We start from the raw sequence: 15249 nt of genomic DNA, 5'->3' as shown, positions 1-15249 counted from the left end.
GAGCTTACCACCTATGGAGCAAGCTGTATTTGTCCTGCTCTGACAAATACAGGGTTAATACGAGCCAGAACCCACTCCAGGCAAGGTTTTGTTTTGCTTTGTTTTAAGCAAAAAGGATTGGGCATGATTAAAGTCAGAAGATATTTTAGTCATGAAAATAATATAAGGAGATTTGGGATATTAGGAATATAGTAACCACAATTAAAATAGAACTCTGGAGGGGAAATTAATCAATTTTATAAAGGCCATTTCAGGAAAAGGAATATTGAATTAAGGAATTATGAAATTTTAGAGGCGCAGGGATGGAGTAAATTTAAGGAAACAATGTGTATGTGTGGGGCGGGGAAGGTAATTGCATGTGGAAAAATTATAATTAAATATGCATCAGGAGAGGATTGTTATCATTAATACTAGTTATAACACAAAAGTGCAGCAAGATATTCAAAATGTTGACAGCAAATGACATGAAATAAAAGCATTTTATAATCCACAAAGTCTAAAACTGTAATTTAAAAAAACATGTTGGGATGACCCCCCCCCAACCATGAAATTAATTTCATAGCTATTTCATAACTTTTTGCTACTGTTATGAATCGGGAAACCCTGCAAAAGGATCATTTGACCCCCAAAAGGGTCATGATCCACAGGTTGAGAACCGCTGAACTAAAAAGTGGTGACCTACGAAAAGGAAATATTTTATATATGATCACTCAGGAATTGGAGAAGACAGACCTTATAGTAGGTGGAGACATGTAGATCTCATTAAAGAAGGGGCTCCAAATAGTTTGTGCAAATTTTGCATTAAAATTTCATTATATTTTCCCATGAACTTTTTGAGGTCCCCTCAGGTAAACTTTTACAAGATACTAATGTATGAAATGTGATTGCAAATGAGCCATAATTTTAAAATGAGATCTGTATTGCTTTATTTGTGGGTCTTGAATTGAAAATATCATCATTCTTGTCTACTATCTTTTTTAAACAATTAAATCAGAGGGGGTATGTGTCATATTGTCCGAAGAAACCAATCCCTGGAGAAGGACATTATGATTGGTAAATAAGCAGGACAGCAAAAAAAAAAAAAAAGAGGACGATTCAAATGGGTTGACTTGGTGGCTTCATCCATGGCTCACACATGAGAACAATTGTGAGGATAGCATAGGACTAGGCAGGGTTTTGTTCTGCTGTACATGAGGTCACTATGAGTTAGAAATGACGTAATGGCAACTACCAACAACAGGGGAAGAAACGGAATCAATGGGAAGTGATGGAAGGAACAAAAATATATGGAGAGTAGGTTCCTCTACTTTAAAGTCTTTACCATGTAAGAGAAAAAGAGTGGGCATTCAAGGTCCATTAACAAGGATTAACTTTTATTTATTAAAAATGAAAACTCTAATATTTTTATATGCTATAAAACAAGTATGATGCGCTGTTCCTAACCTGTTTTCAGATTAACTGCTGACGGGTTCCATTCCAGTGCTACAGAAATTCCCAGAATAATATAAGACTGACAACGTGTCTGTCTGATTTTATATTTGGGAGACGGGGCGGGGGGGGGAGTATGTATTTTTCTCAGAAAAAAATCTTTAAAAGGGAAATACTTGCAATGAAACTGGTTAGCCATTTAAAAAATTAAGAAATTCAGAATGTAACAAAAAAAGCAAAACAGTGTATTTACCAAACATTAATTGAGGAAGTTGAACTTGTTGACTCAGGGAAGACACCCAGGGTGTCTCTGGGCAGAGGATTACTGGATTGGGGTGCTTCTAGGCACCTATTTCAGGCAGGTGGGCTTGCAGACCCATGGCTCAAGTCTGTGGCTTGAGGCTTCCAGCAAAGTGGTATACCACTTTGGGTATTTATGAGCAGACCTGCAACTTTCTACCATGTCCTGCAAACAAATACCCTGAGCATTTCTCACGAACATTACAATTTGTTAATATCCTTAATACACCTTTAAACCATGAAATCTGTCTGTGAGTATCTGTATAGCCACCGCAATGGATATTAGATCCAGAGAGAACAAGTAGAGAAGTAAAACAGAGAACATTAACTAAGATGTTTCAGTCCCCCACATATATTGATTTCTGTACAGTCTTGCCTGGTATTATCTCCCCTCACTCTTTTTCAACCTCACAACATATTTCTGAATCTTCATTCATCAACTTCTCAAGAATCAACTTAAACCTTCCCTAAAAATTTAATATTCAATCTTCATTCTTCTCCATTTTAACACTGCCCCCCAAAGTCATATTTTATCTTTGTTTTTCTTGTCACCTCTCATGTGTCCCCTCAGCAGCTAGCCAAATTTCCATAATACTAAATCATCAAAAAATTTAAAAAGAAACAACCACACATTTAATTCATACTGGTTTTCTGTCACAGAGGAAAGGACATGGTGTCACACTGACCTGCAGCTTCAGTAAGGAGGAGAATCCAATGCCAAACCAGACAAAAGCCAATTGCCACAAGGCAGAAGTCAGACCATCCTTCACCTTCTATCATTCTTTACCCTATTCTGATACCAACCATACCTCCAAAAGCACTCTACTTCTTTGCTGGTTCCGATAATTCACTGCAATAACCACTGAAAACACTCAGATGAAATTCCTGTTTATAGGCATATATTGGGTACAGCAAGAGATTACCACAGTCAGAATTCAAAAGCAATAAAGACAAGTCTTTTGCCCATTTTGCATGTCTTTCTTCAGTGCTCAGCCTCTCAAGTCCCTTGGCCTTGTTATATGGGTCTGGAAGCCTATCCCCACCATTGCCTACTGCGTCAGGGCAGCTCCTCTGCTCTCGTGAACTCAGTGTGACAGTCTCTGGTGGCTCTACAGTCCCTACCACTTCAGAAAGGGATCTTACACGTGCTCCATGATAAGGCCTCTTTCTTGCTGGTCATAAAATCCTCTCTCCTTGCTTCTAAGATGACTCACTCTTCTATTCCCAGTGAAACGGAAAAACTGACCAACCCCATTTATTGGTATTTCACACATCTTATTTGCATGGCCCTCTCCAATCATTCTATAGGAGTGACAAGGGCATGGATAGAAGAATCATCCCAAATAATCCCACTTCACCACAGTCACACACTTTCTCAAAGGTTGTAACTTGCTTCCTCTATGCATGAACCAGCTATAGAGTGTTCAGGGGCCACACATACGTATAAGGCCTTTTCTCCAAGATGACTATAAATTCAGAATGGTATTTCATCTTTTTTTGCATATATCCAGGACACACAATACAATGGATAAAGTCAAGAAACATTAAAATTAAACACTTATAAATTAAGATATTATGGAAGAAAGAAAACAAAGTTGAAAAGAAAAGTGAAATTCAAAGCGGAAACACTCGCTTTTTCTATCTCATCCATTCCACCAGGCAAACTTTCTAGACTGCTTTGAAAGTGCATATATTTATGCTGTGTGTCCTATCAATATTCTACAAAGCTTGAAGATTAAGAACACAAAGAAGAATGAATCAATTAGTAAGCCTTTATTCTCATCTACAGCGAATGACTGTTCCCCAGTATGTTATTTAGTTTCATTAACATTCATATTGTATTTTGCAAACACAGACAAATTATAATCTCAGTGGTGAAGGGAAGTGTACCTAATTCTAACTATGCATGCATTCTCCAACAAATTAGATGTTTCAGGGTCTTAAAGGTTGATTAAGTTGAGCCAGGTAACAAATGAAGTGAGTAAAGGATTTTCTGCAGGTCATGGACAAGAAAATCATTAATACATATAATAATATTTAAAGACATCATAGGTAAGAAAAAATCAGTTTGGCTAAAATCTTTTAATCAGCGCATATGAAAAAAATATAATGACCCAACTAAAAAGCCCTAGAATCTTAAAATATTCTTCAAATCAACAGATGTATGTTTTTCTTCTTACATTTAAAATAGGGTATCTTCAAGGTTGAATAAAATCATAAACTTCCCAAGATTTGTATTTTCTCTTGTTCTGTCAAGTTGCCATTAATATAAATAACAGAAAAGGAACACAACAGGCATTGACAGAGAATAACATAACAACAAATTACAAAAGACCAGATATTTCAATAAATTTTTGAAAGATAAAGCAGATAGAAAGTTGAAAAAGGAGAAATTTACAGTTGATTATTACAAAGGAAGATTCTGCATAGAAGTTAATCATCTTTCCCTAAACACTCAGCATCTGGAGGACCCTGCTGTCTTGGAAGAAGGTAAGATTGAGCTTTAAAAACCAGTAAGCTGATGTTAATAGGTCTGACACATGGTTCCTCATATGTGTCAGAGTAGTGCTGTACTCCATAAAGTTTCAACTGATGACTTTTCAAGAACAGAACAAAGGCCTGTCTAAGGCATCTCTGGGTAAGCTCAAAACTGTAGGAAACCTTCCTATTAAGAGTCAAGAAGCCCAATCACCATTTGTATAGGCCGTGGTTCATGAGTTTGGATCTTAAAAGGAAGGTTGAAAATACGAGTTTATTTACAAGGACCTGAGGATAAAGGCCTAGTGACTTACTTCTATTGGGGGTAATGGGAGATAAAAAGTTGTAGAAGCCATGGACACCGTTCATCTATCAGTTTGCCACACAGTGGAGACGTGTGTATGTTGAGATGCTGTAAGGAAGGCCACTGGTAATTTACATATAAGCAAATTACCTAGGGTGGAAGGTTCTCATTGGATCTATCAAAAAAGACTAAGAGGAAGAACTTGGTGATAAAATTCTAAAACAAAAAAGCCTTCCAACTAGTAAACTAGTAGTTGAACATTGTCAGATATACTCCAGAAAGAAGAAACTCAATTTGAAAGATACCGTAAACACCCAAGTATAAGCCGAGTTTTTCAGCATGTTTTTTTTTTTTTAATGCAGTTTTAGTCGTAAAGTTAGGTGGCTCGGCTGATATTCGGGTCAGACTCTGCTCAGGTATCATACACTCAAACTATAACTAAGGAAGAGCGGCACTCCCCAAGTGGAGAGTGCTAATGAAGTGTGTGCACTAACGTTTTAGGCACCTTCATTTGCTGAAGGGACACAAGTTAAAATGAGGACAAACAACTGCAAATATTCATTGATAATCATAATATGGAAAATATAAAGTCTAAATCTAGGAAAATTAGAAGTCTTCAAAAATTAAATGGAATGCATAAAAACTGATAGATAACCTAGGAATACTTGAACAGAAATGAACGGATATTGGTCACCTTGTGTTAGACAACCCTATGATCCACTATATAGGAATAATCAATTAAAATGTAATAATTCTTGGCTTAAAGGTCAAAAGCAAACGGTCTGCTTTTGTTTCAGATTGTAAGTGTTCACAAACATTCCAATGGTTAGGTGGGAAACAGGATGAACCGATGACACCATCAGAAGGCTTCTACTGCTACTCATCTCGACTGCTTTACCCCTAAGAAAACACAAGAGCTTCCCTTTTTAATTGTATATCCCAAATCTCTCTTGCTTTCTACCCACATTTCAACATATCATTACTAGAATACAGTATTAATATTAAACCATTGTTAACATTTTAAAATAAATATCATCATAAAATGTAATTATATCACATTTATTTTAAAAAGAACATTTTAAAGTCTAGCATAAAATACAACTACCCATGATGAAATAATGCCAAATATCTATAAAGAATAGTTAATGTAACTACCATTAAAATTTAAACACCAACCACTAATGCCAAAGATGAAGAAATTGAGGATATTTTGCCAAATTTTGCATTCTGAAACTGATCAAAAGTGCAATCAAGATTCATTGATAATCACTGGTGTTTGATAAAGAAAATCAACAGTTAGTAATTAAGTCCTTGGTGATAGAAAGAACAGAGATGATATCAGGATAGATTTTAACAAGAATTTTTTATGAGGATTATAGAATTATTTATTCACTGCAAATATCTGTTTCAAATTCATAAATAGGTTATAGATGATAGATAGATAGATAGATAGATAGATAGATAGATAGATAGATAGATAGATAGATCTTGCCAGGTATCATACATAGGAATCAAGGTAACTATGAATGTGAAAGGACATGATGGAGAAACTCAATATTATCATGTAGAACAAGGCCAGGGGCCAACTGTGGAAAAGACAGACCACCAATTGCTCATGTATGCACAGAAGGAAGTTAAATCAAATGGCATATTGCAATGGGCAAATCTGCTGTAAAAGACATCTAAATGGTGCTTTGAAAGCATTGTAAATAAACGTTAAAGAAAAACAAATGAATAAGAAAGGTAAAAGATTTATTGATAACTATATTATGATTCTAACAAAGAATGTTGAATGACTGGCAGAAAAATGAGCAAATCTCTCTTGGAAGAAACACATCTCAAATACACTGTGTTAGCTCCAGTTGACTAGATAAACAAATCGAGAGATACTCATATGTGTGTAAGAGAGAGCTTTACATCAAAGGGCAATAGTGTATTAAAAAAAATCCCAGCACAGTCCAGATCAAGTCCGTAAGTTTAGCCATAAGTCCATAAGATTAGCCCATATCTCTGATACTAGTCTATAAATTCCTCTTCAGACTCACACAGCACATGCAATGATGCCGAATGCAGGAAGATCCTAGACCAGTGGGTAGAAAGTCTTGAGGGTCCAGTGCCGGTGGAAGTATCTCTGGGGCTCTGGCTGCATTCAGAGTGGCCCCATGTGGCTTGTGAAGGGGAAGGCAAAGCAGAGGATATTCCACCTCCAGGGAGGAGGAGAGAAAACTACCAGAATAATCATGAGAAGGCCATGCCCAAAATGAGGCATCAATCAGGCTGTTACCTGACTCAAAGGCTAGAATGCACCCCTATAAACCAGTTATCAAGTCGATGTGAAATTATGCAACTACCACATACACCTTAGAAGCGAGGATGGTGAGGCTTCACCTCACCTGCTCTGAACCTATTATCAGTAGAGAGCAGTCCTGGTAAAAGACACTATGATTGGGAAAATAAAGATTAACAAAGAGGGAAACTCTCAACAACATGAACTGTCAAAAAACAGATAGGTATTTTCTCACAGTTTAGGAAGTTAAAAGTCTGTATTCAGGATACCAGCTGTAAGGAAAGATTTTTTCTTTCTTTCCGTAGTCTCTGAAGGAAGGTCCTTGTGTCCTTTTAACATCTGTGTCTGACATCCCTTAGAGACCTCTATGTGTCTTAGCAGCTATCTTTCCCTGTGCCTAAGAGATGCCCAGTGCACAAAGGTAGACAGCTTGTCTCTAGCATATTTGTATGCATAACCATCCAAACACTCATTATACCCATTTCCTGATGAAAAATTAAGAAAATAAATCACCTTTACCATGCAAATATTAATGTATTGACATAGTCCTCTCCCAACTCTTAATCATAGTGACATATGCCACACCTTACAAATGGCTGATAACTGATCATATCATGGGGACAATTGTATCACTGTATAATTGTGTAAAAATATTATTAAATATGCTCTTTTCCAAAGTGCTCAGTTAAAGAGTCCAGATGTTTTGCAGAGAAAACAATGCTATAATTTCAATAGCTCTTTTCTGTTGTTGTTAATGGTTACGAGATAATTCATAAGAGAGACATCCTCAAGTGAGTTATAAAGGTCACTCCCCTGTGGACTGAAATAAATCTTCAAGTCCAATTTAAAACAAGATTTTTAATTACTAAAACAGACTTACCTAGGGACAGCTTCAAATTGAAAGGCCAAAACCCTGAAGTTAGTTGATTTTTATAGATAATTTAACACTCCTCCAAATGAAAGTTTGCTTACTCATAAAGAAATGAAAAATTATGTTTTGTAAAATTCAAAACATCTAGATTATGAATAACAGAAAGTAATTTCTAATTATCTTCATTACTATAGAGATCTTTTTTTAAAGATACAATAGTTTACCTGATACCTGTTAGCTGTTATGTATTTATCTGCTATTAAGCATGGATTTAAAAAAAATAAAGTTAAAAAGTTTTAAAACATCAGATTATTCCATCTCATTAACAGAAAATAAAAGTTTATACGTTAGTAGGAAAGTAGCATGGAGTGCACCTCTAACTTCCTTCAGAGACACAACTGAGAGGAACATTATAGCGCCTCACCAAGCCCAGGTGATTTCTATGAGGCAGTCAGACATGACTGCCAGCCCACCAGCCTTTATACCATTCTGATACCAGTGGTCTCCCACATGGCACTTTATTTCGTAGCTGAGTTCCATAATCAGTTCCAACTGTTACACAGAACTCACAGAAATATTCACAAGGGGTTTATTAGGAAAGTTAACAAGTTACAAAAGGTAAGATCAGAAATCATTACGGATACTGCTTTGTTTTGTCTGCAGCACTTCTAGTAGGTAAATATCTCTCATCCGTGACCTCTCAGTCTCCTGGGCCCATGGCCTCTGCACAGCTTGGGTAAGTTCCAAAGCTCTTTAACGACTGATGATGCCCAGAGGGCACTCCATTCTGCAAGCCACTCTTCAGCCCCCTGGCACAGGACTTTACTCAAGTCCCATGCTATCACCACCACTTCCACTACTCTGTACAAGGATTTCAGATGTGCTCCACTCCTGTGAATCTTAATTCTTAGAAGCTGGGAGCTTCTCCTTTCCTGTTCTTGAGTTTAACTTTGTATCCACTGGAATGACAAAACTGACCAATTGCCAAGTTAGAATACAATGCTTGCTTATTTGCATATTCCCATCAATAATTTGGTACAAGTTACAAAGCTTATGGCTAGAAGAGTCACACTAAGTAACTTAACTTCAACTCAGTTGGTCAAAGAGAATACAGTACATAGGACACACTAGAAATTATTTAAGCCTTTAAGTCAGACCGGCTAATTGAAGGTCTGCTATAAGACCTAATACATATGAGCGCCTACACAATAATTAATTCTTAGAATCCCATTATTTTTCCTCAAATATAAAGACAATATATCAAAATCAATATATTCATCATTAAATCAATCAGTAAGTAGTGTGTCAAAATTCATAAAATTGTCTAATTGGAGAAGGTAGAACAAAATTCCCCAATGCTTTAAAAAAAATTTTTAATTTAATAAATCTTTTTATTGGGGCTCATACAACTCTTTTATTCTTTTTTTTAAAACAATTTATTAGGGGCTCATACAACTCTTATCACAATCCATACATATACATACATCAATTGTATAAAGCACATCCATACATTCCCTGCCCCAATCATTCTCAAAGCATTTGCTCTCCACTTAAGCCCTTTGCATCAGGTCCTCTTTTTTTCCCCCTCCCTCCCTGCTTCCCCCTCCCTCATGTGCCCTTGGTAATTTATACATCGTTATTTTGTCATATCTTGCCCTATCCGGAGTCTCGCTTCCCCCCCTTCTCTGCCATCCCTCTCCCAGGGAGGAGGTCACATGTGGATCCTTGTAATCAGTTCCCCCTTTGCAACCCACTCACCCTCCACACTCTCAGCATCGCCCCTCACACCCTTGGTCCTGAAGGTATCATCCACCCTGGATTCCCTGTACCTCCAGCCCTCATATGTATCAGTGTACAACCTCTGCCCTATCCAGCCCTGCAAGGTAGAATTCAGATCATGGTAGTTGGGGGGAGGAAGCATCCAGGATCTGGGGGAAAGCTGTGTTCTTCATCGGTACTACCTCGCACCCTAATTGACCCATCTCCTCTCCTGAACCCTTCTGTGAGGGGAAGTTTAATTTAAGTTAAAGTTTAATTTTGTTGTTTTTTAAGCCGGAAAGAAAGAGGGCGGGCATGGGGGTGGAGAGTGAGCATAAAGGAGGTGGGGAAGGGAGAGTACTGTTGTATAACCACTGTTATTAAGTAGATTCTGACTCATGATGACACCACATGACAGAATACAACCGCCTCTTTGGATTTCCAAGGTTGTAAATCTTTACAGGGTTAGATAGCCTCATCTTTCTCCCAAGAATTTTATAACGATCCCATAAAATCAAATGGCGTAAGTCATGAAAATATCAAACAATTTGTTTCAGTCTTTCAAAGGCCACACCACAGAACAGCTGTCCCAGTCAATAAATGATTACTAATTGGCTAAGCTATATGTGGTACTGCTCTAAGAACAGAAATATATAATAATAGCAAACATAGGTCCAAACTGCAACCGATCAAACTCTCACAGAGGTTATATACACATAAAAAAAAGATTGTGTATGTTAATTTTAAATCCCTCTTATTTTGTACTATCACTAGTTTTTGCTTATTCACTACAAAATAAAAAGAGCCTTGACTGCCAACCCTAGTTAACATGTCTATTTATTTCAGAAAATATGCTCCTATGTAACTATATTATGGATGGCAGCATTTTAGTAATTTCTATACACACTTATAGATTTTTAAAATTTATTTTGAAACACTATGCTTTTTGATTTTAAATCTAATTTAGGCAACTAAGTTAACATTGATATATAGCAAATGCATCAGAAAATGTTTATTCAGTCACAGGATGTATGGTGAATGTTATTACATGTCTAAGGAAGGGAGAAAGAAAGATACACAGAAATCATGTACAATTACATAAGCTAAAAACCAAGATTATATTAAAAATTAAGATGGTCTCAAATGGCTGGAAGTCCCCAATTCTAATCCAGAGTTTTAGCAACCATCCCTCTGGCATCCTTTTAGGAAACAGGAGAGACGGATGTGCCGGCTTTCCACACCTGAGTGCAGAACCACAGCTAAAGCTGCGAGAGCTGGGAGAAGAGCGATGGCTTCTAGAGAGCAAGTCCCCGTGCCACCACAGGTGACACTACCGCAGGAGACCAAGGGACCAGGAAAGGAGAGAATCTAGAAAAGGATTTCTCAAAAAGTCAATCTCCTCTCCAGGTATGGGGCTCTTTGCAGACTCAACTTTAGCAAGGCACTCTCTATGGGTGAACTAATCTATGGATTTGCTAATTTTGTGAAAGGTTTCATTTTTCCTTTTTTTTTAAGTAAATGATCTATTTTCCAAGCTTAATGTTTACGGTTATTCAATTATTCCTTATATAACATTTCTAAACTCATGATGATAACATCTTCCCAACCAAATCTTTCTCATAGAACACATTCAATTTGCCCTTCCCACTTTTAAATTTTCCTCTTTGGGGACATGAAACTGTTTCTCCAACAACTGTCATATATGGGTCATAATTCTGATATTTTAAAATAATTTACAAAGATGATAAAAATAAAATAAATTCAAATCAATAACAAGCAGAGGAAAGTACCTTTAACTTGGATCCATGAGGCACTATTGTAGATTTACTCTGTTTTGGTGGAATGTAGAGCTCCCATTTTCCAAAATCCAGCTTTTTATATGGGTATGAAAATGGATTCCAACCATCTTTAAAAAAAAAATTGTATCAGTCAACAATAGTAAAATAAGATTAACCTGCGATGAATTTAAAGTAAAGCATAATATGCGGCTCACTTTTACATAATTAAATCACCTAGAAAATATTAGATTTTCAGATCTGTTATTCAAAATATTTCTTTAGGAAAAGTATATGGGATTATTTTTTTAAATGACAAATTATCAAGAGTTGTTTTTCATTCTAAAATTAAAGATGAAAACATTTTCAATTCTACTCTCAATTTTCATTTTCTTTTTCCTTTTTTTCAATTTTCATTTTCATTAATAAGTATAATTTAAAAGCAAAAATATGTCAATTTTAAGAAATACCATTAAAAATAAAAAGTAAATGAACAAAGTGAAAAGCAATATGGACAAATAAGATATATCTCATGGTTGAAAACATTATTGGACAATATTCCTGATCACAGCAGCCGATCCAGAGAAGACCAAATGGCCGGGCCCACTATGAGAAAGGACATCCCTCACTCATCCATAGCCCTACAGGGGACAACACTGGAGACACAGTGTGGAAATTATGCCAGATCTGACGCCACCACACTGAGGCAAAACACTAAGGGTATGGAACCAAACAACAAGGGGGACAGAGCCACGAAATGCCCAGGGAATACAAAAACAGACTTTGGGGTCAGGGAGGGGCACCATCAGACTCGACAGGAAACACTCCTAAAGTTAGGTTACCAGACGTCCCGTTTTTGGCAGAGCAGTCCAAATTTTTTTTTAATTTTCCCATGTCCCATGGTGATTTTAAAAAGTCACGATTTTCAGAAAGAATGCACGACATGCTAGGGTATACAGTTTTCAGCTGCCATGTGGCTATTTCACCAGGATATGAGTTTTATCAATGGTGTCCCGCTTTACCAGTGTTAAAATCTGGTCACCTTACAAAGGTCAACAAACAGTCTTTGAACTATCTACAGGCTTTTCTTTCTTCTTTGTGTGATTGGTTTTTATTGTTGTTGTTTTGTTTTCTTTTGTTGCTTTGTTTTGCTCTATCTTGTTTTTGTGTATGTTATTATCTCTGCAGGTTTGTCTAAATAAGATAGGCTGGAGAAATAATCTGGAGGCGAAAACAACTGGACTGATGGTTGGGGGGAGAAGGCGGGGGGGGGGGAACATGTGAGAGGGAGAGGTGGGGGAAGGGAAGGGGTGTTGACCAACCCAGGGACAAGACAACAACAAGTGATTCAACATACGTGGTGAGGAGGGTGTAGGTAGCCTGGTAGGGCTTGATCAATCTTGATGTAACTGAGAGGAATTACTGAAATCCAATTGAAGGCTCAGCATGATAGTGGACAAGAGGAAAGTCAAAAGAAATAGAGGAAAGAACTAGGAGGCAAAGGGCATTTATAGAGGTCTAAATACAGGTATATACATATGTAAATATAATTATGTATGATGTAGGGAAAGTAGATCTATGTATGTATATTCATAGGTTTAGTATTAAGGTAGCAAATGGACATTGGGCCTCCACTCAAGTACTCCCTCAACGCAAGAAGAGTTTGTCTGGACATAATCACTGAAGACAAAGTGGGTACATAAGCAAATGTGGTGAAGAAAGTTGATGGAGCCCGGCTATCAAAAGATATAGTATCTAGGGTCTTAAAGGCTTGAAGGTAAACAAGCCACGATCTAGCTCAAAAGCAACAAAGCCCACATGAAAGAAACACACCAGCCTGTGTGATCACAAGGTGTCAAAGGTATCAGGTATCAGGCATCAAAGAACAAGAAAGTGTATCATTATGAATGAGGGGCAGTGCAGAGTAGGAACCCAAAGCCCATCTGTAGGCAACTGGACATCCTCTGATGGGTCTTGAGGAGGAGATGAGCCAGTCAGCGTGCAGTGCAGCATCAATGAAACATACAATTTTCTTCTAGTTCCTAAATGCTTCCTCCCCACCACCCCCTCACTATCATGATCCCAATTTTACCTTACAAATCTGGCTAGACCAGAGGATGTACACTGGTACCAATAGTAACTAGAAATATATGAAAAAAATACTCCCTATGATTAGCCTCAGAGAAATGCAAATTAAAACAACCATGAAATGCCATATGAGTTAGTTAGTTTGCTGTGTCAAGCTGGCCGATAACACATGTGGGGTTAATTGAAGGGCGGAGGGATAAATGGCTCAGTGAGCCTTGCCTTTCTAGTTCTTGGGGCTCATTTTCTGATGGTCGGGCCAGGGTGCAGCTGCCTTAGCCAGTTCCCTGTTTTAGCTGGCAAGGCTTACTTCCTGCAAGACATCGCTGAGAAGTCACATGGACCCAGATGCAGCCTTGAGTGCTTGAGCACCTGTGTGGAAGACTCCTGCCAGCACTGAGATGCTTACACATTCACCGACTTGGCTTTGCTCTTAAAGTCGGCATCATTGCGTCTGTTCTGTGAGAAGGAGGAGGACTTTGGGGTTTGGTTTCAGAAATATGGGTTAATGTTGGACTTGCGGGCTTGGGCAGCGCAGGGTTGGGATGTTTTCTTGATGTGCACTTAACCTTTATATAAAACTCTCTTATACATGAGTTTCTGTGGATTTGTTTCTCTAAAGTACGCAGGCTTACACACCATCTAACACCCTTGAAGTTAACCCAAAGCAGAAAAGCAGTGAGACATAAATGTTGGATGGGATGTGGCAAGATAGCAACTCTCCTTCAATATTGGTGGTTGTGTAGATATGTACAGCCTCTGTGGAACGCGATCTGGCAATATTTAAAGGAAACGGAAATTGATCTACCTTATAACCCAGTTATCCCTCTACTGGGCATATATCGAGAAGAGGTAAGAAATAAAACAAGACCAGTCGTTTGCACTCTGTTTACTAAGCCACAATTCACAATTGCAATGAGTTGGAAACACCCTATTTCCATCAGTAGACGAGTAGATCAGTAAACTCTGGCACATACACATTGTGTTAGACAGGGTTCTCTAGAGAGAAAAAACCAGATTGCTGAGAGAGAGATAAATATATGTAACAAGACATGAAACATTAAATTATATACAGATAGATAGATATATAAGAAATGAACAGTTAAATTATAAAGCAGTACAAATGGCTCAGTGCAACTCACTCCCATGAGAGAGTTGTGAGACACTGGCAGTCCTTTAAGCCTTGAGAGCCTCCAGGCAGAGAGAGCTAGGGTATCCCAGCACAGGCAGGACATAGCAAGGCAGGCCACCAACGTCAGCCAGGTCACCAACTGTCGGTCCCCAGCTCCATAGATGTAAATTCCAATCATGTGGTCTTAAAGGAACCTCAACTTACAGCGACACAGTCCACAGGCTAGGCATCCCAGAGGTAGTGTACCCTTTAAATTGAGGCACAAGCAAGCAAGGCAGCTGCACATTGGTCTGATGATTAAAGAGCGAGAGACAAGAAAGGCGAGACTCATGGAGCCACTTATCTCTCCGCCCTTCAATTAATCCCACTTGTGTTTATCGGCCAGGCTGGCACAATCCAGTAACTATCTCACACACAATGGAGTACTATGCATCACTAATAAGCACTGATGATCACATGAAACACATCGTTTCATGGGAAGAGTTGGGGGAAATTTTACTAAGTGAAGTCATCCAATCACAAAAGGACAAGTACAACATGAGTGTCCTGAGGTAAGTATAATCAGCACAGTAGTATAGAAGAAAAGGCACTTATCTAAGAATACAGGAGTTGAGGTACAGGCAGTCAGGTGGAAGTCAGACCAAACCCAAGGAGGTATATGTTAATACAACACAAAGAAAGGGAAAAGGGGGAAGGGGTAGGATGAATGGGAGGAGTGGTGAAAGTGAGATGACAGCCTGGGGGAAGCAGGGTATTAATCCACCCACAGGGAGTGTGTTGGTTATGTCTCCATAGAATTGGGAGTGTGCATACAGACCCCACTATGGCACA

At 38.0% G+C, this 15249-nt stretch overlaps 1 protein-coding gene across 1 annotated transcript in view; it reads right to left on the bottom strand.

Annotated features, from left to right (window-relative positions):
* GBE1 (1,4-alpha-glucan branching enzyme 1) overlaps nt 1-15249 on the bottom strand; it is a 394057-nt gene that overhangs the window by 252499 nt on the left and 126309 nt on the right. Inside the window, exon 3 of the mRNA XM_075542452.1 lies at nt 11217-11332. Coding sequence (XP_075398567.1) covers nt 11217-11332 — 116 coding nt within the window. The remainder of the gene's footprint in view (nt 1-11216; nt 11333-15249) is intronic.

This window comes from Tenrec ecaudatus, chromosome 2 (genome assembly GCF_050624435.1).
Source record: "Tenrec ecaudatus isolate mTenEca1 chromosome 2, mTenEca1.hap1, whole genome shotgun sequence".
NCBI lineage: Eukaryota > Metazoa > Chordata > Mammalia > Afrosoricida > Tenrecidae > Tenrec > Tenrec ecaudatus.
The sequence above is the reverse complement of the archived record's forward strand: the minus strand, read 5'-3'. Positions and strand labels throughout refer to the sequence as shown.